The 23,307-nt window shown below is 40.6% G+C and overlaps 1 protein-coding gene across 10 annotated transcripts in view; it reads left to right on the plus strand.

Annotated features, from left to right (window-relative positions):
* Window positions 1-23,307, plus strand: part of PLCH1 (phospholipase C eta 1) — a 251,755-nt gene that overhangs the window by 206,938 nt on the left and 21,510 nt on the right. For all 10 annotated transcript variants that reach the window (XM_055569262.1, XM_055569268.1, XM_055569271.1 and 7 more), the window contains 6 exons: window positions 3,167-3,328; window positions 7,962-8,033; window positions 10,339-10,430; window positions 16,743-16,840; window positions 21,474-21,653; window positions 21,745-21,852. In XM_055569262.1, the coding sequence (XP_055425237.1) occupies window positions 3,167-3,328; window positions 7,962-8,033; window positions 10,339-10,430; window positions 16,743-16,840; window positions 21,474-21,653; window positions 21,745-21,852 (712 nt within the window). The remainder of the gene's footprint in view (window positions 1-3,166; window positions 3,329-7,961; window positions 8,034-10,338; window positions 10,431-16,742; window positions 16,841-21,473; window positions 21,654-21,744; window positions 21,853-23,307) is intronic.

Raw genomic sequence — 23,307 nt, forward strand, 5'->3', positions numbered from 1 at the left:
GGTCTTACACAGCTCAAAGGAAGCATTGTCATATGACCATGCTTTGTGAGCCGCAATACAATGTATAAAGTCTTGGTTGCTTCATCGGTGTCCTCAGTATTCTTTTCTACATGTTCATGTGGTTACTAGTTCTCACTGATACTGTTTTCTCTAGGCTTTTGCTCACATTGGAATGATTTGTGGCCACCAAAAGATGTGTCTAAGTCCTACTCTCTGGTACCTATGACCTTAATTGGAAAAAGAGTCTTTGTAGATGTAACTAGGTTAAGAATCTAGAAATGAGATCATTATGGATTAACTCAGTGAGTCTTAAATGCAGTGACAAGTATCCTTTTTTGTGGGAGCAACCACCTTTTATTAATGTTAGGAGTGGGGACACACCAAAGGCCATGTGAAGACAGAGGAAGAGGCTAGAGTTCTGCTGCCACAAGCCAAGGAAAGCTTGGCACCACCATAAAATGGAAGAAGCGGGGAAGGATTTTCCCCTTAGAGCCTGTGAGAGGCTGAATGTAGCCCTAACAACAGCTTGCTTTCATAGTTCTGGCCTCTGACGCTGTGAGAAAATAAACATCTCTTGACTTTAAGCTACCAGGTATGTGGTAATTTATTACAACAGCCACAGGAACCTAATACACTCTTCTTTTTTATTTTTTGCATTAAAAAAAGAATTTTATTGGAGGATAATTGCTTTACAATGTTGTGCTGGCTTCTGCCATATATCATCATGAATCAGCCACGGGCGCACACATCTTTTAAGACCTGGCTCCAGTGTCCTCTGCCCCTGGAAGTCTCTGCTGCATTCCCAAGGCTGGGGGCAGTGCTCCTCCTCCATACACCCATGAAACCCCTTACATCTGTCACCCTACTTGCACCTGTTATGTAATTATCCACTGATGTGTCTGTCTCCTCAGTGACACTGAGAGTTCTATGACAGTGGGATTGTGCCTTATCAATGCTTTCATCTTGCATGTAACAGCTCAGTATGTGTCTGCTTTATGCAAAATGCTCTCAGACTCTGTCATCTTTATTAAATCCCCCAGCAGCACATTGGCTTTAATGCTTGTAGTGGGAACTGATGTGCCTGGCTTTTCACCTATAGGTATCTTTCATCTTTCTGCACACACTGCTTGGTTAATATTATTTCTACAATGTGATCCAGACACTTGTCTACTCAGAGTCTCTCAGCAACTCCATACCTCTTGACCACTGGCTTTCAGGTGTCTCCACAGCCTGGCCCCAAAGTACTTTTGCAGTTTTATCCACCATTACCCTCCTTCATGGGGATTTCCTTGGTAGCTCAGTTGGTAAAGAATCCGCCTGCAATGCAGGAGACTCTGGTTGGATTCCTGGGTAGGGAAGATCTGCTGGAGAAGGGATAGGCTACTCACTCCAGTATTCTTGGGCTTCCCTGGTGGCTTAGCCAGTAAAGAATCTGCCTGCAATGCAGGAGAACTGGGTTCAATCCCTGGGTTGGAAGATCCCCTGGAGAAGGGAATGGCTTCCCACTCTGGTATTCTGGCCTGGAGAATTCCATGGACTGTATAGTCCATGGGCTCTCAAAGAGTTGGACACGACTGAGCGACTTTCACTTCATACCCTCCTTCATGAACTTCTGCTCCATGAAAACAAAGCTGTTCCTGTGTTCATAAAACACACTTTGCTAATATAAAATCTTTACTAGAATGATGGGTGATAAGAAAGCCTATCTCTTCATCACTGTTGAAGTTTTAGTTGCCATACAGAGTCTCCCACCCCCTCCCCCACCTTTCTAGGAGGTCTTTGTGGTCACTCAGGCAGAAATGCCATGTTCCTTCTCAGAACCACTGTTGTGTGGTCATTTGTGCTTTTTGCAGGCAACTGTGCAGACCAGGGTAGGTTATTTGAGGACATGCCTTTGTTAGCCTAATGCGGTCTTTGCTGATGTCAAGGGCCAGCTCTTTTCCATCTCTCCATCTCCTGCAGGACCTGAGGGCCTCCAGTGCCTCATTCACTGGGTATATTAAAGATATTCATACATGTGATGTTAATATAGGGAAATTCAATAACCTCTCCTGATGTAGCCTTTTTTCTCCTCCAATTTCCCTTTGTATTTATATTGCTTTGCCCTTACAAGATTTTGTGAAAATGAATGTTATTACTGAAAAACTACCTGTTCTGTATTTTAAGTATAATAACCTCTTAGTAACAAATTTGCAAGCAGAAAAAAATGGGTCTTAAACTTTTAGTGAGGACTAGGGCAATTGTTTTGGTGGAGGAGTGTTCCTTACCTTTGGATGGGTTGGCCTCTAACAAGTGATTGAAGAGTTCACAGAAGAATGTTGGACACTGGGAGAGGGGTTAGGAGCTGAGAAGGAGAGGAGAGGTGGGCAGAGCTTGGGCCATTGGTTTCAGGTAAAACAAGGGACCAAAAAGCTGTGCTGCTAAGCAGACTTCTAGGAAATCTGAGTCCCTTGATCATCTAAAAATTGTACAAGTTATCATCTGGACACAAGCAGATCTTTTTTATCCAAAACAGTTGAAGTTAGTCGTCATCTTAAAGTAATTACAGTGCCTAGTCATGGCACAGGTCAATAGTGAGTTCCCTCCAATTACGTAGTGGTGCAGAGATAGGAAAGAAATTTTATCTCAGAATAATCCTTGCTTCCAGAGATTTCTACAGCACTCTTTTCCCCTCAGTGAAGGAAGTGATTTAAGTAGCATATTCTCGCTCAAATTTACCTGTGTATTGGGTTGGCCAAAATGTTTGTTCAGGTTTTTCCAGAACATCATATGGAAAAATCCAAACAAGCTTTTCAGTCAACCCAATAGATGTAGAAAACCTAGTCTCCAAAAGACCCGAGTTTGAATCCTGCCTCAGTTACTTACTGGCTTTGTAACCTGGAGCAACTTATTTAATTTCTCTAAGCATCAGATTCTACATCTCTGAAATGGAAATGATGATAACACTATAAGGTTGCTGAAAGTTGAATGCAGCCATAGTCATCATTATTTTATGGGATTGGTGGAGGGCTGGTGGGAGATGGACAAAACTGGTACAATAAGCTTAACTCCTTACGGGTAGTTGAGAGAGAAATTATAGCAGCAATGCTGGTCTGAGTGAAGGGTGCGTTCTACGTGACTCTGTGTTTCTTAAGAGACATGATTTCCATTGCTTAATTCTTTGCAGAATAATGGGACCACTGAGCATCAGGTGGAATCTTTCATAAGGAAAAAACTGGAGTCGCTGTTAAAAGAATCTCAAATTCGAGACAAGGAAGATCCTGATAGTTTCACAGTAAGGGCACTCCTGAAGGCCACGCATGAAGGCTTAAATGCACACCTGAAGCAGGTATACAATTCCCTCTTGTGCTTGTCCTCGACAGGAAAAAGAAAGCACCTCATGCTTTGTTTCTGATCATCTGTCTCTTTTTGGAATGCTTCTCCAGTTTCTTCCATTTCTGCCCTTATATTGTGGGAAAAATGAAAGTCTCCTCCTGCAAAATGATGTTAGAAATAGTGAATAATAGATTAAAGGGCATGGGTTGGGGTAGACCTGCTCCACTGGGATCCTTGGGACAAAGCCCCATGTCCCTGCAGTCACCCCTCGGTGAGTGCTCAGGTGAGGTTGAGGGCTCATTCAGGCGGCCTCCATGCCCTATTGATCACACCTCCTAAATGTGTATCTGTCCACCTTTCTTCTCTATGGCATGTCCTCATTCAGGCTAATGTCAACTCTCACTTAGACTTCTCTTGCCCTCTTTCAATCTAACCTCCTCTCTGAAATCAGCAAAAGATTTAAAAAATGCAAATCTGATCATGTCACTCCACTGTTCAGAATTTTTCAGTGGCTTCCTGTTATGCTTGGGATAAATGACAGACTGTTTAACTGGGCTTTCAAGGACCCACATAATTGCATTCTCACCTACTTCTCCAGTCTCATATCTCCCCATTTCCCCTGTCACACCACCATCCACAATTGTGACACCAGCCACAATCATCTAACTGCCTTGGTCTTCCTCACTTTCCATTTTCTCTACTTGAAACACTCCATTCCCACATCTACTCTAGCTAACTTCTACTTAGGCTTTTAGATTCCAGCATCTATGTGGTATTCTGAATAAGTCTTGCCTTGACCCCTAGATTACGTTAATTATCCCTTTTATATTGTTGATGGTAGTCTGCTGTATCTTCTTTTTAAAGAAGTTTATTTGCAATTACTTGTTCAATTTCGATCTTCTCAACTAGATTATAAGATCTCATGAAGGCAGGAACCATGTCAGTCTTGATAACCATTATTTTTCTGACTTGTCTAGTGCCTGGGACTTGTTATGACCCTCATGCATAGTTGTTGAATGAATGAATGGTTTAGGCTCTGGGTGAGATTTTTATTCTTCCTTCTGATAAAGTACAAATGGGCAAGGGAGAGAGATGGTGGGTTTATTGATGTTATCATGGCAGGACATTGAGGGCATTTATTCTGGCTCAAAGGAGATCCATGTGGTCTCTGGCTAAGCTGATAGCAGCCTCCCCTGCTACTGCTGTCTGTCCTCCAGGGCTCAGCATGCCCCAGCAGAGGGAAGATCATTACCCTTGGATCTGAGTGACCACTCAGCATTGGTGGTTACTTTCTAGACCCTACAGAAGTCCAGCCATTCAAACACCTTGTTGATTCTCAGGTCTGCTTTGCTTCCAAACATAGAAAAACCTCATTCAAAATGGCTTAAATAATGAAGAAAGATGTTGGGTTAGGTAAGTGGCAAGTTCATTTGCAGAATGGCCTTCAAGGTGGGCTTAATTCAGAGGCTAAGCAGGGTCATCAAAGACATGTCTTTCTGTTCTAGCTACCATGTAATTAGCATCATCCCCTGTCAGTTTTCCCCTCTCCTGGTGGTTGCAGGGTGACTGCCAGCAGGCCCCTGAACTATGTGTTTCTTGGTCCAAGCCCAGAGAGAGTGAAACAGTGGATGTGCCTCATCCAACAAACCAGAATTTGTACTGACTTCTGGATGGGCAGCTTAGCTCATGTGACAGCCCCTGAGCTGATCCCTGTGACCTTGTGTATGTGTTCTCCATGGAACAGTAAATCAGCATGGGCATAGGATAACATTGGCTTGCTGATGCCAATGATCACTTATCCCTGGAACTGGCACTTCTGAAACTCCATGCTGGATGGGCAGAGTGAATTGTTGGGGGACAAACAGAATGTCAATTACAGCATCACTGTCCTACAGTTTATCATACAGTTTTGCGTTTTCTTAAACATTTTTGTAAATAGCTGTAAGCCTCACCCCTTCCTCCCTGGCCTCCAGCCTCTATTTTCAACCACACAAATGTCTGTCAAATCACATTTGGTTTGCCCAGCTTGATTTTTCTGCTTCTTGTTCCTGGTGAACTCTCTTTGGCTAATCTGGACCAATCACTTCCCCTTATGCTTTTGCAGAAGTCTTTGCTCCATCCTGGATCATCCCAACTGGAAAGGCAACAGCAGGTCTTAGAGATTTTTGAAGAGACAAAACAGGTTCATCTTTCTTTTATACAGGAGATCCTAATGGTAATTTCCTCATCAAGTAAGATGGCAGGGGACTTCATATTTCAGATATATGGTAGGACAAAGCTCATCCTCCTTTTTCTTGTTTTTTACTCTCCCTTAAATCTAGGTGACTGCAAGAATGCATTAGACTTGCATAAAGTAAATGGAGCCTGTGACTTAAACTGACTACAAAGTGTTAAGATTTTTTAACCCTGCTGTCGTGTTAGTTTTTCAAATATGGTTTTGACTCAGTGGGCAAGCAAAGACAGGTTACTGTTGAGAGAAGTCCATCTGTGTCAGATACATATGCATATGTGAAGCCAAGCCTGAGAACGTGCTGTGGGGTTCAGGACGACACTCACTTCAGCTTCCTTCACCCGGGATCAGCACCCAGCAGTGCAGTAGAGTGTGCTACTCTGCCATCTTTTTCCTGGAGATCCCTGACATAAAATAGCAATGAAATCTCATCCTTTACACTGGAAGAACTTAGTATATACAGGAAGGATGCCTACCTTAAGTCCTTGAATCCACCCCTTTTTTACATCCCAGTTCTGGTCATCTGGGTAGCCTTAATAGGTCCTTAAATAGACTTTTCCAGCTCTCCCAAGGTCCCACTCCCTCCATTCTCTCATTTATACAACTACTACCGTAGTGATATTTCAGAAATACGTGTCTGACCATGTTATTTTTCTATCATAAACCATTCAAAAGCTGTTCATAGCTTGGAGGATAAAGTTCACATTGCAAGCTATAGCCCAAAAGACGATCCAACCCCCGCTCTGACTGGTCAACTAATGCATGTGTATAATATAAACACACACACCCCACTTAGTTTCCTGGAAGGTACCATGTTTACAGCATTTGGCCTTTGTGTTCACACTTTCCTTGGCCACAGCACCCTTCTTTTTCACATCATGTAGACAGTGTCTACCTACCTATCTCTGGCTTCAGCTTTTGTAACATGTCCCCTTAGAAGTCCTTCTTAATCTGCCTTCTCTGTCATGAGGCAGCATGCTGGACCTTCCCCATCATAGTCTTGTTCAAGTGTGTTATGATCATTTGTGTTCATCATTAAAGTGCAAGCCCTGGGAGGAACAGGGTCTGCCCCTCTCTTGCTTGCTGTCTCCCTTGTATACATGTCAAGTTCTTATCATGATGTCTGATCCATTAATTCAATTAACGGTGTGGTGTTGATGCTCAAGGAGAGGTCAAGTTGGGGAGAAATATTTGTATAGACTTCTACATAAAGAGGGAATATAGAGTAGGGGAGAGGTAGCAAGTCAGACAGGAGACTTAGAACTATACAGAATCCCTGTTTTATCATCAACTGGTTTTTCAACTTTGGGCATGTTATCTAACTTTGCTATACTTTAGTTTTTATTATCTGTAAAACTGGGATTTTAATTACAGTTGTCTCTAGGCATGGTTGTATATATTAGAATTAGAGAATATATATAATGTACTTGGTATAGTCCTTGGGGCATAGTAGGTGCCTGTTAAATGCATGACCTTATACCTCAACCTGCCTGGGACAGCCCCACTTCATACCTCTTGTCCCAGTGTCATTACTAAAAGTGCCCCATTTATCTCTTCAGAGTCCTGTTTTGGACAATAGATGACATGTTCCCCTACTGAGGGATGAGCTACTAGAACTAGAAAGGAACTCAGAGGTTAATTGGTGTATTCCTCCCCCCAACTCACAGATAGGAGAACTGAGGTCAAGAGAGTGAGTTTTGCCAAAGCCCATGTGACTACTTGGTGGTAGAATTGAGTCTTCTAACTTGGAGAGTAGAGTTACTTCTATGCCACATATGAGCTACTTTCTTAATTCCAGTGTTTTTGAAGAGTTAATGATCAGCTTTAATAGATCTTCAAAGGCAGTCAATACATATAAACCAACCAATACATATAAACCTGTAAACCCGCTACCCATCCTTCTCCAGCATTTTCTGAACTGCCTCTTTCCCCAACCCAGCTTCCCTCTTCTGAACTGCATCTTTAGTTTCCACAGATAATATGTAGATGCTCTCCCTGACCTTTTGATTTGGGGTGGTTTTGCTCACCCATATTCTTCCTTTTTATGAGATGATCCCTCTTCAGCTGGAAGTCCTGGGAGGGCAGGGAGGGCCTATAGGTCTCCTCCTAGATCATGTGAATCACCTAATACATATTTTTAGGGATGGTAATTGGGTAAGAGCCTAAACCCTTTTATCAGGGTGGCTTTCTGTCCCCTGGAGTACAGGCCTCTAGCCTGTGCGTGTCCCCCTCTCTGAAGACAGACACAGCGCCTGCAGGGAAGTGGAGGGCAGAGCAGGAAGAAATGAGCAGCACTTGCTTGCTGCCCACCTGGAGGCAGAAAGAGAGAGGGGCCCCACTCCCTACCACCAGAATTGAGGACGAAACAAAAACAAAGACGATAAACAATCAATCATATTATGCTTTATTTACTCAGCATCCAGATGCAAAGGAAAGTGGAAAGAAGGCACATGGACGATCCCTCATGACCAACTTCGGAAAACATAAGGTAAATGAATTAAGAGTGATAATTTGCATAACTCAGTTAATTTAAAGAGTTGAAAATGTAACAGGAGAATATCATCATGATCTTGGAATAACTGTAGATTCCTTAAACAGGACCCCAGAAAAGGAAAAGATTGACAGTGAAACTACTTTAAAATTTAAGAACTTCTGTTCATCAAAAGTATGAAAGAGCAAATAGCATACTGGGAAATAATATTTTCACTACACGTATCACACAAAGGACTTATATCCTGAATATATTAAGAAATCTCTACAAATCAATAGAAAGCACTCTAATTTTTAAAAAATGAGCAAAAGACTTAACTGTGCTTCACAATAGAAGATATTCAAGTGACTGATATGGAAAAACCCTGATCAGCCCTGGGGAATGTAAATTAGAATGATGTTGAGATTCTGCATACATCTTCCACAGTAACACCCTCACAGTATCTACTCAACCACTCTGTGAACCATGAGCAGCTTATCAGCTGTATTGTTAGGTGTGTCATGAGACTGAAGCAATGATATTTATAGGGGTCTTATTTGTAATAGTACAAATAGGAAACAGTTCAAATGTCTATCAACGATCGAATGAATAAAAATGATGGTGTATTTGTGTAAGAGAATATCAGCAACGAGAATGACAAAACTACAACTACATGCAGTAGTGTGATCTTTGTAAATATGACATTGAGCAAAGGAAGCCAGACCCAGAAGAGTGCATCTAGTTGAGTCCATTTATATGAACCTCAAAAATAGGCAAAAAAAAAAAACTATGGGGTTAAAGTCAGGATAGTAGTTACTTCTGGGGAGAAGGTGATGACCAAGTGGGAGAATCTGAAGATTTGGGGGCAGATAATATTCCATTTCCTCATTTGGGTGGTTTCACGTGCGGAAAGTTATCATGCTGTACACTTAGAGTTCTTGTACTTTTCTAAGTGTATGTGATACATCAATAAAAAGGTAAAGCAGTTATTAAGTGATGAATTTTATGCATGAGGTTTCCCAAGGCCATTTCTTGTATTTTAAAGACCGTTGTATCTAGAATTTCCTGCCCATCAACAGGATAATTTATTAAAAGTTTGGACAAAATAGTCATAATAAACTGAAAACAATTAAAATGTTCTCCCATATAGACTGCTTAAGTAAATTATGATTCATTCACACAGTGGACAATTATGCCATTGAAAGATGATCTCTCTAAAGAGTTCAACATGCAAAACCTTAAAAAAGTAAGATGAAAACTGATTATATGGTATGCTAATGATGATGTATCAAAACTTTATATAAAGAAAATATATCATCGTTTCTCCAAATACCTGTTGTTGATGATTATTACTTATTTCTGCTTTTTGCATTTTATATTTTAAAATGAACCTGAGAAATAGATTTATTATTTTTGTAACTCTTCAAATTACTAACTGTATATGGAATTGAAGAATATTTCATTTCTTGGTTACAACTACTCATTTAAATTAAAATTATTTTCCAAAGTAAAGCTTTTAGGGAGTGCTTCAGCTACTACAGAATCAGACTTTATTATGTCTTAAGTCATAAGAATGAATGTCCTCAAGACTTTATAGGTTATTTTTTTAAAAGTTAATAGTATTTTAAACTGAAAGTTTATACAATTTTCCATGCCATCTTATTTAATCACCACAAAATAATAATCCTTTAAGATAGATGTTATTTTTCTGCCCTTTAGAGAAAGTACAATAAGAAACTTGAGAGATTAACTGATTTATCAGCATGGTGAGAGGCCAGTCTGAAACAGGAGCTCATCAGATGCTTGGGTTCCCACTCCAGGTACACTGCTGTCCTCAAGGCATAACCAAGACCTGAGAAGGTTCCAGACTGAATTGGCGCCTTGCTGTCAGTGCAGCAGAGTGCACTTATGCCAATAGTGTAGCTTGCTTTTTTGTTGATTATGAATGAGAAAATCTGGAAGGCAATTTGGTCCCATGGTAATGTAGGGATGGAATCCCTTTCCTTTTCTGAGACATGTTGCCCAGATGTCCAAGGTACTTGTCTATGGCCACCACTCCAGCTTTCTTGCCTGGGAAATCCCATGGACAGAGGAGCCTGGCAGAATACAATCCATAGCGTCCCAAATGAGTCAGACATGGCTTAGTGACTAAACAGCAAATGCTTGTTGCTAAGGCAAGCTGCAATGTTTGGTCAATTCTTTTCCTCCAGGTTACTGTCCTTGTGTGTCTATGTGTATTTTAAAGTTCATTTCATTTTTTGTACATTATAGAGGTACCTGATGCAATGAGTTTGTGTTAAGTTTGCTCTGATTTTTCTGGCAGAAAACCACAAAATCACGGTCTAAATCTTATAGTACTGATGATGAGGAGGACGCACAGCAGAATCCTGGCAAGGAAACTGGCCAGCTGTACCGGTAAGAAAACTCCCCATGTTTCTTACTCAGGTTCCCAGGACCTCTCTATCCCCATCAGCTTGGCTGGTTAGTTGTATGTATCTGGAAAATCAGATCACAAGGTAAAGGGCTCAGTGCAGTGGGACATGTGATCAGGATATGAGATGATAATATACGTAGGGGATTTTACAGCCTGGTGCACAGTGGGCTCTTAAATGCTGGCTGTAACAGGCAAGAATCCCTTAGAAGAAATGGAGTAGCCCTCATAGTCAACAAAAAAGTCTGAAATGCAGTACTTGGATGCAATCTCAAAAATGACAGAATGATCTCTGTTCGTCTCCAAAGCAAACCATTCAGTATCACGGTATCCAAGTCTACGCCCTGACCAGTAATGCTGAAGAAGCTGAAGTTGAACGGTTGTATGAAGGCCTACAAGACCTTTTAGAACTAACACCAAAATAAGAAAAAGGATGTCCTTTTCATTATAGGGGACGGGAATGCAAAAGTAAGAAGTCAAGAAACACCTGGAGTAACAGGCAAATTTGGCCTTGGAGTACAGAATGAAGAAGGGCAAAGGCTAACAGAGTTTTGCCAAGAGAACACACTGGTCATAGCAAACACCCTCTTCCAATAACACAAGAGAAGACTCTACACATGGACATCACCAGATGGTCAACACTGAAATCAGATTGACTATATTCTTTGCAGCCAAAGATGGAAAAGCTTTATACAGTCAGCAAAAACAAGACCGGGAGCTGACTGTGGCTCAGATCATGATCTCCTTATTGCCAAATTCAGACTTAAATTGAAGAAAGTAGGGACAAACACTAGACCATGCATGTATGACCTAATCAAATCCCTAACGATTATACAGTGTAAGTGAGAAATATATTTAAGGGACTAGAACTGGTAGAGTGCCGGATGAATTATGGACAGAGGTTCATGGCATTGTACAGGGGAAAGGGAGCAAGACGGTCCCCAAGAAAAAGAAATGCAAAAAAGCAAAATGGCTGTCTGAGGAGGCCTTACAAATAGCTGTGAAAAGAAGAGATGCAAAAAGCAAAGGAGAAAAGGAAAGATATACCCATTTGAATGCAGAGTTTCAAAGAATAGCAAGGAGAGATAAGAAAGCCTTCCTCAGCGACCAATGCAAAGAAATAGAGGAAAACAACAGAATGGGAAAGACTAGAGATCTCTTCAAGAAAATTAGAGATACCAAGGGAACATTTCATGCAGAGATGGGCTCGATAAAGGACAGAAATGGTATGGACCTAACAGAAGCAGAAGATATTAAGAAGTGGCAAGAATACACAGAAGAACTGCACAAAATACATCTTCATGACCCAGATAATCACGATGGTGTGATTATTGACCTAGAGCCAGACATCCTGGAATGTGAAGTCAAGTGGGCCTTAGAAAGCATCACTACACACAAAGCTAGTGGAGGTGATGGAATTCCAGTTGAGCTATTTCAAATCCTGAAAGATGATGCTGTGAAAGTGCTGCACTCAATATGCCAGCAAATTTGGAAAACTCAGCAGTGGCCACAGGACTGGAAAAGGTCAGATTTCATTCCAATCCCAAAGAAAGGCAGTGCCAAAGAATGCTCAAACTACCGCACAATTGCACTCATCTCACACGCTAGTAAAGTAATGCTCAAAATTCTCCAAACCAGGTTTAAACATTATGTGAACTGTGAACTTCCAGATGTTCAAGCTGAATTTAGCAAAGGCAGAGGAACCAGAGATCAAATATCCACTGGATCATCGAAAAAGCAAGAGTTCCAGAAAAACATCTATTTCTGCTTTATCAACTATGCCAAAGCCTTTGACTGTGTGGATCACAATAAACGGTGGAAAATTCTGAAAGAGATGGGAATACCAGACCACCTGACCTGCCTCTTGAGAAATCTGTATTCAAGTCAGGAAGCAACAGTTAGAACTGGACATGTAACAACAGACTGGTTCCAAATAGGAAAAGAAGTACATCAAAGCTGTATATTGTCACCCTGCTTACTTAACTTATATGCAGAGTTCATCATAAGAAACCCTGGGCTGGATGAAGCACAAGCTGGAATCAAGATTGCTGGGAGAAATATCAATAACCTCAGATATGTAGATGACACCACACTTCTGGCAGAAAGTGAAGAAGAACTAAAGAGCCTCTTGATGAAAGTGAAAGAGGAGAGTGAAAAAGTTGGCTTAAAGCTCAACGTTCAGAAAACAAAGATCATGGCATCTGGTCCCATCACTTCATGGGAAATAGTTGGGGAAACAGTGGAAACAGTGGCAGACTTAACTTTTGGGGCTCCAAAATCACTGCAGATGGTGACTGCAGCCATGAATTTAAAAGACACTTACTCCTTGGAAGAAAAGTTATGACTAACCTAGATAGCATATTAAAAAGCAGAGACGTTACTTTGCCAAGAGAGGTCCATCTAGTCAAAGCTATGGCTTATCCAGCGGTCATGCCCAGATATGACAGTTGGAATATAAAGAAAGCTGAGTGCTGAAGAATTGATGCTTTTGAACTGTGGTGTTGGAGAAGACTCTTGAGAGTCCCTTGGACAGCAAGGAGACCCAACCAGTCCATCCGAAGGGAAATCGGTCCTGAATATTCATTGGAAGGACTGATGTTGAAGCTGAAACTCCCATACTTTGGCCACCTGATGCGAAGAACTGACTCATTTGAAAAGACCCTGATGCCTGGAAAGATTGAAGGTGGGAGGAGAAGGTGACGACAGAGGATGAGATGATTGGATGGCATCACCAATTCAATGGGCATGAGAATTTGAGTAAACTTCGGGGGTTGGTGATAGACAGGGAGGCCTTGCGTGCTGCAGTCCATGGGTCAGAAAGAATCAGACATGATTGAGCGACTGAAATGATCTGAACTCGAACATCTGTCAGATAAAATGTATCTTCAGAGGAGAAGGGCCACATGAACTAGCACAGAGGAGCTTTACAGGAGATTGAAGTAGAAGACAGATGATAAGCACATGAGAAGAGCTGGGAATCTGAAATCAGCCAGACTTCAAACTTTTGTTCCTCCAATTTTTACATGGGGCTATGTAGGCTCGTCATTTGTATCTATTTCATAGGGTCACTCTAAGGATTAAAGGACTTCAACTGTTTAGCCTGATGAGCCCTACCCCAATTAACTAAGTGCTCAACAATATCAGCTGCTGCTTTATTATTTGTTGTTGAGTCATTAAGTCGTGTCTGACTCTTGTGACCCCATGGATTGTAGCCCACTGGGCTCCTCTGCCCATGGGGTGCTCCAGGCAAGAATACTGGGGTGAGCTGCCATTTCCTCCTCCAGGGGGTCTTCCTGACCCTGGGATCAAACCCATGTCTCCTGCATTGGCAGGCGGATTCTTTACCACCCAGTCACCAGGGAGGCCTGCTTTATCATTGCCGGTAGAATTTGGGATGAGTAAAATGATTACAATTTTAGAGCCCAAATTGTGATACATGATTTGATATAGGATTTTCTGGAAGATTATATATACAGTAAGTCTCACAAAGGAATATAAATTATATGCTTCATAGATAGATAGACAGATATACAAACATGTGCACATCCACGCACACACCCGTGGCTTTATCGAAAAGACTAAAACAAAATTGGAGGCATAGAGGTCCTGTAGGAAAGAATCACTTAATGTTGAATTCAATTTTGTATTTGAGCCTCACTTCAACAGAATGTCCATATATAAGATAGTAGCTAATTAGTAAGGGCAAAGAAGATGTGTATGGTCCTTACCCTTAGGGTACAGAAAATCCAATATGTATAAATAGTTAAAGGATATAAGAGAATAGAGTCACTTTCCAGGAGACCTCTGCTGTGAACGTTCTCAAATATAAGTTTGACAAAGGCTCAACTCTGAATCATCTTCCAACACAGGGATCAAACCCGCATCTCTTATGTCTCCTATTTTGGCAGGTGGGTTCTTTACTGCTAGTGCCACCTGGGAAGCCCAATAGCCAGGGAAGCTATCACATAAAGTCATGTTCCATGCTTCACTTAAATCAATTAGAAATTTGCCCATAATAGCTACCAAGGCCCAAGCAGCTATGATTGTAGCCTTTTGGGACTTCAATAAAGTAACTCAATTTTTAGATAAGAATTAAAAAAAGCAAACTGTATGTAGAAATTCTCTGTAATATGGAGTGTCTTGGGGGCTTTACTTGTCCTTTCTAGGCATGGCTTCCCTCACATTCATTTATAATCATTTGCTTTCACAAAACCAGATTTTTCACCTATGGCTACAGAATTTCCTAACTGCATGGTAAAGGAGGAACATGGACTGTTTCTTCCCATTGATTTTTATTCCTGTTTGTGTTCATGTCTTCTTTCTCAAATGCATTATTGACACATTTTGACTTTAATTCTTTTGTTGAATGTTTATAAATATCATTATGATAAGAATTTTTGTCTGATTTGTTTACTATTTTATCTCCATTAGGTGCTCAATAAATATTAACAGAGTGAATAAATCTATATCATCACTATCTAATTCCAGAACATTTTCACCACACCAAAAAGAAACTCTACCATTAGCAGAGATTTCCCATCCCTCTCTCCCCCAGCCCCTGATTCCAACTAATCTACTTCTTTTTTTTTTTTTTTTTGGCTGCACCCTGTGGCATGTGGGGATCTTAGTTCTGAGACCAGGAATCAAACTTGTGCCTCCTGTTTTGGGAGTGTAGAGTCTTAACCATTGGACCACCAGGAAAGTCCCCCAACTAATCTGCTTTTTGTCTCTATAAATTTGCCTTTTCTGGACATTACCTATAAATGGAATCCTACCATATTTGGCCCATTTTGTCTGACTTCTTTCACTTAGTATGATATTTCCAAGATTCATCCATGTTGTAGAATGTATCATTACTTCATCATTTTTATTGTTGAATAATATTCCATTGTATGAATATATTGCACTTTATTTGTTCATTAGCTGAAGGATATTTAGGTTGTTTTTACGTTCTGGCTATTATAGATAATACTGCTATGAACATTCATTTCTAAGTTTTTCTGTAAATATAGGTTTTAATTTCTCTTGGGTATATAGTTAAAAGTAGAATTGCTGAGTCACATGGTAACTGTTTCATTTTTTGAACTGCCAAACTATATTGGCAAAGCAATTGAGCCATTTAAAATTCTCCAGTAGTGTGTGAACATTCCAATTTCTCCTCATCCTTGCCAACACACATTATTACTTGCCCTTTTGGTTATAGCCAACCTAGTAGACATGAATGGTATTTCATTTTAGTTTGGTTTGCATCTCCTCAATGACTAGTGAGCTTCTTGTCATGTTTTTATTGGCCATTTGTGTATATTTGGTGAGGGCTGAAGTTTTTAATGATTATATGTTTTCTGGGAGGAGAAAAGTGCTTCTGTAAAGGGAATGTGGTATTCTGTGGAGAATTTACTGAGGCAAAGAGCAAGTGGTAGAATTTGTAAAGTTGTGGAGGAAAAGAAATCCTAGGAGTGGTTTATAGGATATATACTGTATAGATATATAGAGAGAATAAGTGATGTTTGTCTTTAAAAAGTTGAATATATTAATAGAAAAAGCAAAGAAGAAAATCAAAATCACTATAAATATACCTCTAGAAGATAATGACTATGGAAAGTTTGGTGTATTTCTTGTTAGATGCATTATTGTTCAGTCACTAATTCATGTCTGACTATTTGTGACCCCATGGACTACCATACACCAGGCTTTCCTGTCCTTCACTATCTCCTGGAGTTTGCTCAAACTCATGTCCATTGAGTTGGTGATGCCATCCAACCATTTCATCCTCTGTTGCCCCCTTCTCCTCCTGCCATCAATCTTTCCCAGCATCAGGGTCTTTTCCAATGAGTCAGCTTTTTGCAGCAGGTGGCCAGAGTATTGAGGCTTCAGCTTCAGCATCAGTCCTTCCAATGCGTATTCAGGGTTCATTTCCTTTAGGATTGACTGGTTTGATCTCCTTGCAGTCCAAGGGACTCTTAGATGTATAATATGCTTTTTAGTCTAGGAAGGTTCTCCTGCCAAAGTAGGGTGATTCCCTGGTAAACTCTGGTATTACTTCACAGTTGGGTGCTGGTAGGAATCCAGCCCTTCACAACAGAACTCATAAATTCAGAAGAGACTGTGGATAAAATCTGGCTGAACAGTGAATAAAGCCACATGAGTAGAGTGTTGTGGTGGAGACAGTGCTGAACTAAAAATCACATTTAGGTTCTAATCCTGGCTCCATCAGATCAGGTAGGGAAGGTGAAGTAACCAAAAGCCCAAACTTCTTCCAGCTCTAAAATGTCATGAGTCCTGGGTGTGTTTTACAGGTTGGGCCGCCGAAGGAAAACCATGAAGCTGTGTCGAGAGCTCTCTGATTTGGTTGTGTACACAAACTCTGTGGCAGCCCAGGACATTGTGGATGATGGTAAGGCCTGAGTGTTTTTACTTCTGGATAAACACCCCTGACCTTTCTTTGTCAATTGTTAATTAAACTTTTGTTAATCGAATCATCAGCACACATTTCTGAAACTGTGTCAATCCAACTTGAGTGTCAGGAAACTGATTGCTGGAACAATGCTTAGCTCACAGGGAGCGCTCTATTGATCACTTTGTTTGCCTAACTGGCTAGAGGTCAGAGACATTTCCTGCAGGGCAGAGGAGGACTTTATTATTAAAAAGGCAGATGGATCAGAGCAAGGTCTTCCCTGTGTTTAAACTATGGAGACTTGACCTAGTTTGATGGTCAGATCACAGATGGCCATTCCAAGTGTGAATGACTAGAAGAAAGAGGAAATTAATTGGCGAAAATAATATCCTGAAACGCCCCATATTTTCTCATTAAGAGTTTTGACCTTGATGAAAGTAATTTAACCCACAGATTGCAATTTTAACAAAAAGAGCAGAAATTTCAAAAGCATCGGCTCTTTCACAGTTTTTTACCCATCAATTGCCATATGTGGAACTGAGAAATCCTAGTCACAACTCTTCTTACCCTGACTTCCTGCTGGCTGCACTTTCTCCTTAGCCTCTTCTCTTCTCACTTGTGTTTTGTTCAGTTATTGAGTGCTTATGAAAATAAACTATGATCATGTGGGTTTTCAGTATAATTGTAGTTTCAGTGGAAGTGAAAATTACATCAGTTTCCCATTTTCTCAGTGATGCTAAAACAACATTGTGCTGAGTCTTGTGTCTTCACAACCTCCAGGATTTTTCCTCAGATCTTTCTTTTTTCTTCCCCTATTCTACAAGTGTATATTTTTTTATCTAAAGATTTTCTTCCCTTTGGTGTTGAATCCTTCTTCAGATGATGATAATTATTAAGAAAAATTGAACTTCGTGTGTGAGAATATGAGAACCTGTAGACTTCTGAGAAAGTGAACATTCTTTTTTTCCAGATTCTTTTCCATTATAAGTTATTATAAGATGTTGAATTTAGTCCCTTGTGCCACACAGTAGGACCTTGTTGTTTATGTTATGTATTTTGTTCTTGTTTTTATTCAGTTTCTTAGTCATGTCTGACTCTGTGACTCCATGGACTGCAGCACACCAAGCTTCCCTGTCCTTCACCATCTCCTGCAACTTGCTCAAACTCATGTCCATCGAGTTGGTGACACCATCCAACCATCTCGTCCTCTGTCATCCCCTTCTCCTCCTGCCTTCAATGTTTCCCAGCATCAGGGTCTTTTCTAATGAGTCAGCTCTTGCATTAGGTGGCCAAAGTATTGAACCTTCAGCATCAGTCCTTTCAATGAATATTCAGGACTGATTTCTTTTAGGATTGACTGGTTTGATCTCCTTGCAGTCTAAGGGACTCTCAAGAGTCTTCTCCAACACCACAGTTCAAAAGCATCAATTCGTTGGTATTCAGTCTTCTTTATGGTCCAACTCTCACATCCATACGTGATCACTGGAAAAACCATAGCTTTGACTATATGGATCTTTGTTGGCAAAGTATTGTTTCCGCTTCTTAATATGCTGTCTAGATTTGTCATAGCTTTTCTTCCAAGGTACTTCCCTAGTGGCTCACACAGTAAGGAATCTGCCCGCAATGCAGGAGACCTGGGTTTGATCCCTGGGTTGGGAAGATCCCCTGGAGGAGGGCATGGCAACCCACTCCAGTATTCTTGCCTGAAAAATTCCATGGACAAAGGAGCCTAGCGGGCTACAGTCCATGAGGGTCACAAAGAATCGGACTTGACTGAGTGACTAACACTTTCACTTTCTCCCAAGGAACAAGCGTCTTTTAATTTCATGGTTGCAGTCACCATCTGCAATGATTTTGGAGCCCAAGAAAATAAATTCTGTCACTGTTTCCATTAATAGTTGTATATATAAATCCAAAACTCCTAATTTATCCCTCCTCTTTCCTCTTTTGTAACCATAGGTTTGTTTTCTGTGTTTGTGAGTCTATTTCTATTGTGTAAATGAGTTCATTTGTGTCATACTTCAGATCCCACATGTAAATCATATCATGTAGTATTTGTCTTTCTTTGTTTGACTTACTTTACTTAGTATGATAATCTTTAGGTTCATCCATATTACTGCAAATGGCATTCTTTTGTTCTCTTTTATGGCTGAGTTTTCTGTTGTGTGTGTGTGTACGTATGTATGTATGTATGTATACACACACACACACACACACACACACACACCCCACACACACATCTTCTTTATCCATTCATCTGTGGATGGACATTTAAGTTGCTCCCATGTCTTAGCTATTGTGAATAGTGCTTCTATGAACATCAAGATGCATGTGCCTTTTTGAATTAGAGTTTTTGTGTTATCTGGATATATGCCTAGGAGTGGGATTGCTGGATCATATGTAGTTCTATTTTTAGTTTTTTAAGGAACCTCCACACTTTTTAATATAGTAGCTGCTACAATTTGCATCCCCAGCAATAGTGTAGAAGGTTCCATTTTCTCCACACTGTCTCCAGCATTTATTATTTGTAGACTTTTTATGATGACCATTCTGAACAGTATGAGGTGAGATCTGAATGTCATATTCTCATAATAACGGCCTGGTAGTGGTAGTGGCGGTGTAGTCGCTAAGTTGTGTCCAACTCTTGCGACCCCGTAGACTGTAGCCTGCTAGGCTCCCCTGTCCATGGGATTCTCCAGGCAAGAATACTGGAGTGGGTTGCCATTCCCTTCTCCAGGAAAGCTTCCCAACCCAGGAATCGAACCCAGGTTTCCTGCATTGCAGGCAGATTGTTTACCGACTGAGCTACATGGGAAGCCAATAACTGCCTACAGCTAGAAAATAAACTTGGGAAGTATTTAAATGGAGTTAGAGGTATATTTGGTTCATAGAAATATAATTTCTATTGCATGCCTCAGGAAATCATAATCCCATTAGCTTAATGGAAAATAATATTGAGGATTGTTTAGTTCTTGAACATCACCTATTTTTGTCGTGTGTGTGTATGTGTATGTACACTACAAAATAAGTAATAGATAATGAATGCATGGCTTATCCTAATGCAAAACAATTCAGCTCTATTAATATACTAATTGACATGTGCCTAGTTAGCAAGGTCATCTTACTGATGATGTGGTGTGCCTAATTTATGTAGAGAGAGGAAAGAGTGGTACTAACTTTAGTGCTGTTCCATCTGAAGGTGGTTTGTCAAAAAGACTATATTTTCTTTCATTATGTTCAAAGTATTCCTCATCAACATCTACAAGTATGATCATTTTTAGTATGCTTGAGATATGTAACCTCTGCTAAAAAGTTATATCAATAAGATATATACGATAAGGAGTCTATATGTAGGAAATCATCAAATTAAACACTGTAATTCCCTAATTTCTTTGCCTCTCACTTGTATTTATGAATGTTTCAAGTTCCAACTCTAGAATGTAGTTGCTAGTCAATTTGGCCAGTATTTAATATCTAAGACTGTACAACCCCGAGGACCACAGGGGCCCTGGGAGACTGCACAAATTAATTTGTACAGTCTGGATATAGTTCAGGTCCAGTAAAACAGTAATTCAACTCTGGTTCATGGGCCATATCCTTCAGTCTGGGTTCAGAGTACACATTGGAATGAAAATGAGACTCTGGGTAAGTTTAGGTCGGTATCTAGGCTGGTCTCTTCCAACAGATCCAGATGAGATTGGGTGGTCATTTGGGGATGAGGTATGAATATTTAGTGAAAGAGTGGGAGTGGTGGGGCATTCTAGTTGTGTGGCACAAAAAGAATTGGGAGAAAGGAGTAGGATATTAAATATTTGGAAGTTTACCCCATCGTGACCCCCTAACTTGTAGCATCGTTGGTCCTAGATTATCCCTTTCTGATGATGCTCCAAGCAGAAACTTTAATATCAGCTTCCTCATTTATTTTTTTTTACCTCCCATTTTTTCCCCATTATTTATAAACTTGGCTAGGTGGATGATTGTTGTTATTTCTGAAACTTTTACTTCCTCATAATATTCTTTTGAATTCTTTTTCCATTATTATTCCTTTCTCCCAAACAGGTTTTGACTGGCTTTAAGATTCTATTCAAATCAACTTTAAAACCCAATTTTCCTGTTTTGGAATTACTCTTTTCCCTTTAGTTTCTTAAGCCACAAATGCAATCACTTAATGTGTTTCACATGTGTGCTTTCTAAATGATGCCTTCCATGATTGTCTCCCTTTTATCAGGAATGAGTTGCATAGATAGTTTTATTTATCCATAGGTGTCTTGCTCTCTGGCAAAGCTATTCTGTTTGAATCAGGCACCTAGAAAATGTTTCCTCTCTGCCCTCTTCCTACTAGCCAGATAAACATGAAGTAGGAAGATAAGAGAATTCTCTTGAGAGAATATGGGATTCAAAAATACATAGTTATCTGAACAAGATGCAAAGCTCTGATCTGAAATGGCAAAAGAGTCCTGGGAGTAGGATTTTATAGATCTTTCTTGCTCAGGAGCTGAGCCTCTTCTGGTTGAATTCGCTCTTTTGCTCTGCCTTTTATTATTGGTGTAATCAGACTCAGGATCTTTCATGAGTGGTATTTTCTTTGCTGCAGTTCTCACTTTTCTGTTTTCTTTGTTAAAAACTGTGTTAGGAACCACAGGAAATGTGTTATCCTTCAGTGAAACAAGAGCACATCAAGTGGTTCAGCAGAAATCAGAGCAGTTCATGATTTATAACCAAAAGCAGCTCACGAGGATTTATCCCTCCGCCTACCGCATCGATTCCAGTAACTTCAACCCTCTGCCCTACTGGAATGCAGGTTGCCAGCTAGGTGTGTATACCTCTGGGAGGAGCAGTTCTCCGTGGGTCTTGAGTCTAGGCTGCTATGTTACCTAATTCTCTTAAACTTTGAACTTGCACAGTGGCACTGAACTACCAGTCTGAAGGGCGAATGATGCAGTTAAATCGAGCCAAATTCAAGACAAACGGCAATTGCGGCTACGTTCTCAAACCCCAGCAGATGTGCAAAGGTGCGTGTTGATTTCATAGTTGTACCTCTGAATCCAAGACACCTTTACTGAAGGAGCACTCGGGAAAGCAGAGTGCCTCAGTGTTTTGCAACATGATTTTTAAAAACGAGAAAAATTATGTATTGGAATGTAAATAAAGAACTCTTTTAAAAAATACTTATTTTTAATCGAAGGTTAATTGCAATATTGTGTTGGTTTCCAGCCATACTTCAACATGGATCAGCCATAGGTATACATATGTCCCTTCCCTCACACCTCCCACCCATCCCAGCCCTCTAGGATGTCACAGAGCCCTGGTTTGTGTTCCCTGAGTTATACAGCAAATTCCTGTTGGTTATCCCATTTTACATATGTTAGTGCATATGTTTCCATGATCCTGTTTCTGTTCGTCCCACCCTCTCCTTCCTGCCCCCTCTACCCTGTCCATAAGTCTGTTTTCTATATCTGCATTTCCACTGCTGCCCTACAAATAGGTTCATCAGTACCATCTTTCTAGATTCCATATATATATGTTAATATACAATATATTTGTTTTTCTCTTTCTGACTTCACTCTGTATAATAGGCTCTAGGTTCATCCACCTCATTAGCACTGACTGAAATGTGTTCCTATTTAATGGTTGAGTAATATTCCACTGTATATATGTACCACATATTCTTTACCCATTCATCTGCCCATGGGCATCTAGGTTGCTTCCATGTCCTAGCTGTTGTAAATAGTGCTGCAATGAACACTGGGATACATGTGTCCTTTTCAGTTATGGTTTTTTCAGTGTTTATGCCCAGTATTGGGATTGTTGGGTCATATGGTAATTTTATTCCTAGTTTTTTAAGGAATCACCATACTGTCTTCCATAGTGGCTGTATCAACTTGGAATGTAAATAACTCTTGTCACCAGTGTTTAATAATTTGGTAGCCTTCCCTGGTAGGCTGGTGTTTGGCCTTCCCCTGTAGCTCAGCTGGTAAAGAATCTGCCTGCAATGCAGGAGACCCCAGTTCGATTCTTGGGTCAGGAAGATCCCCTGGAGAAGGGATAGGCCACCCAATCTAGTATTCATGGGCTTCCCTTGTGGTTCAGATGGTGAAGAATTTGCCTGCAATATGGGAGACCTGGATTCAATCCCTGGGTTGGGAAGATCCCCTGGAGGAGGGCATGGCTACCTGCTGGGGTCCAGCCCTGGTGGATCCAGGGAATTCGAAGCGGGGACAGCGTCGTTGAGGATCAGGAAACAATTGCTTAATTAAACATTAATTAAGGATATAAAAACTGGTGAAATGAGGATAGCTCAGTGAGGAAATTCAGTGGAGAAAAGAGGCTGAATAATTCAGCCAGAAGGTGAGAGAAAGAACGACATGGGGAGACCAAGCTTCGGTGAACAAGGCCCGCACTTTATTTTCCAAAGAAGTTTTTATACCTTAAATTATGCATAGAGGATAATGGGGGAAGGGGTAGAG

Source organism: Bubalus kerabau, chromosome 2, assembly GCF_029407905.1.
Source record: "Bubalus kerabau isolate K-KA32 ecotype Philippines breed swamp buffalo chromosome 2, PCC_UOA_SB_1v2, whole genome shotgun sequence".
Lineage (NCBI taxonomy): Eukaryota > Metazoa > Chordata > Mammalia > Artiodactyla > Bovidae > Bubalus > Bubalus kerabau.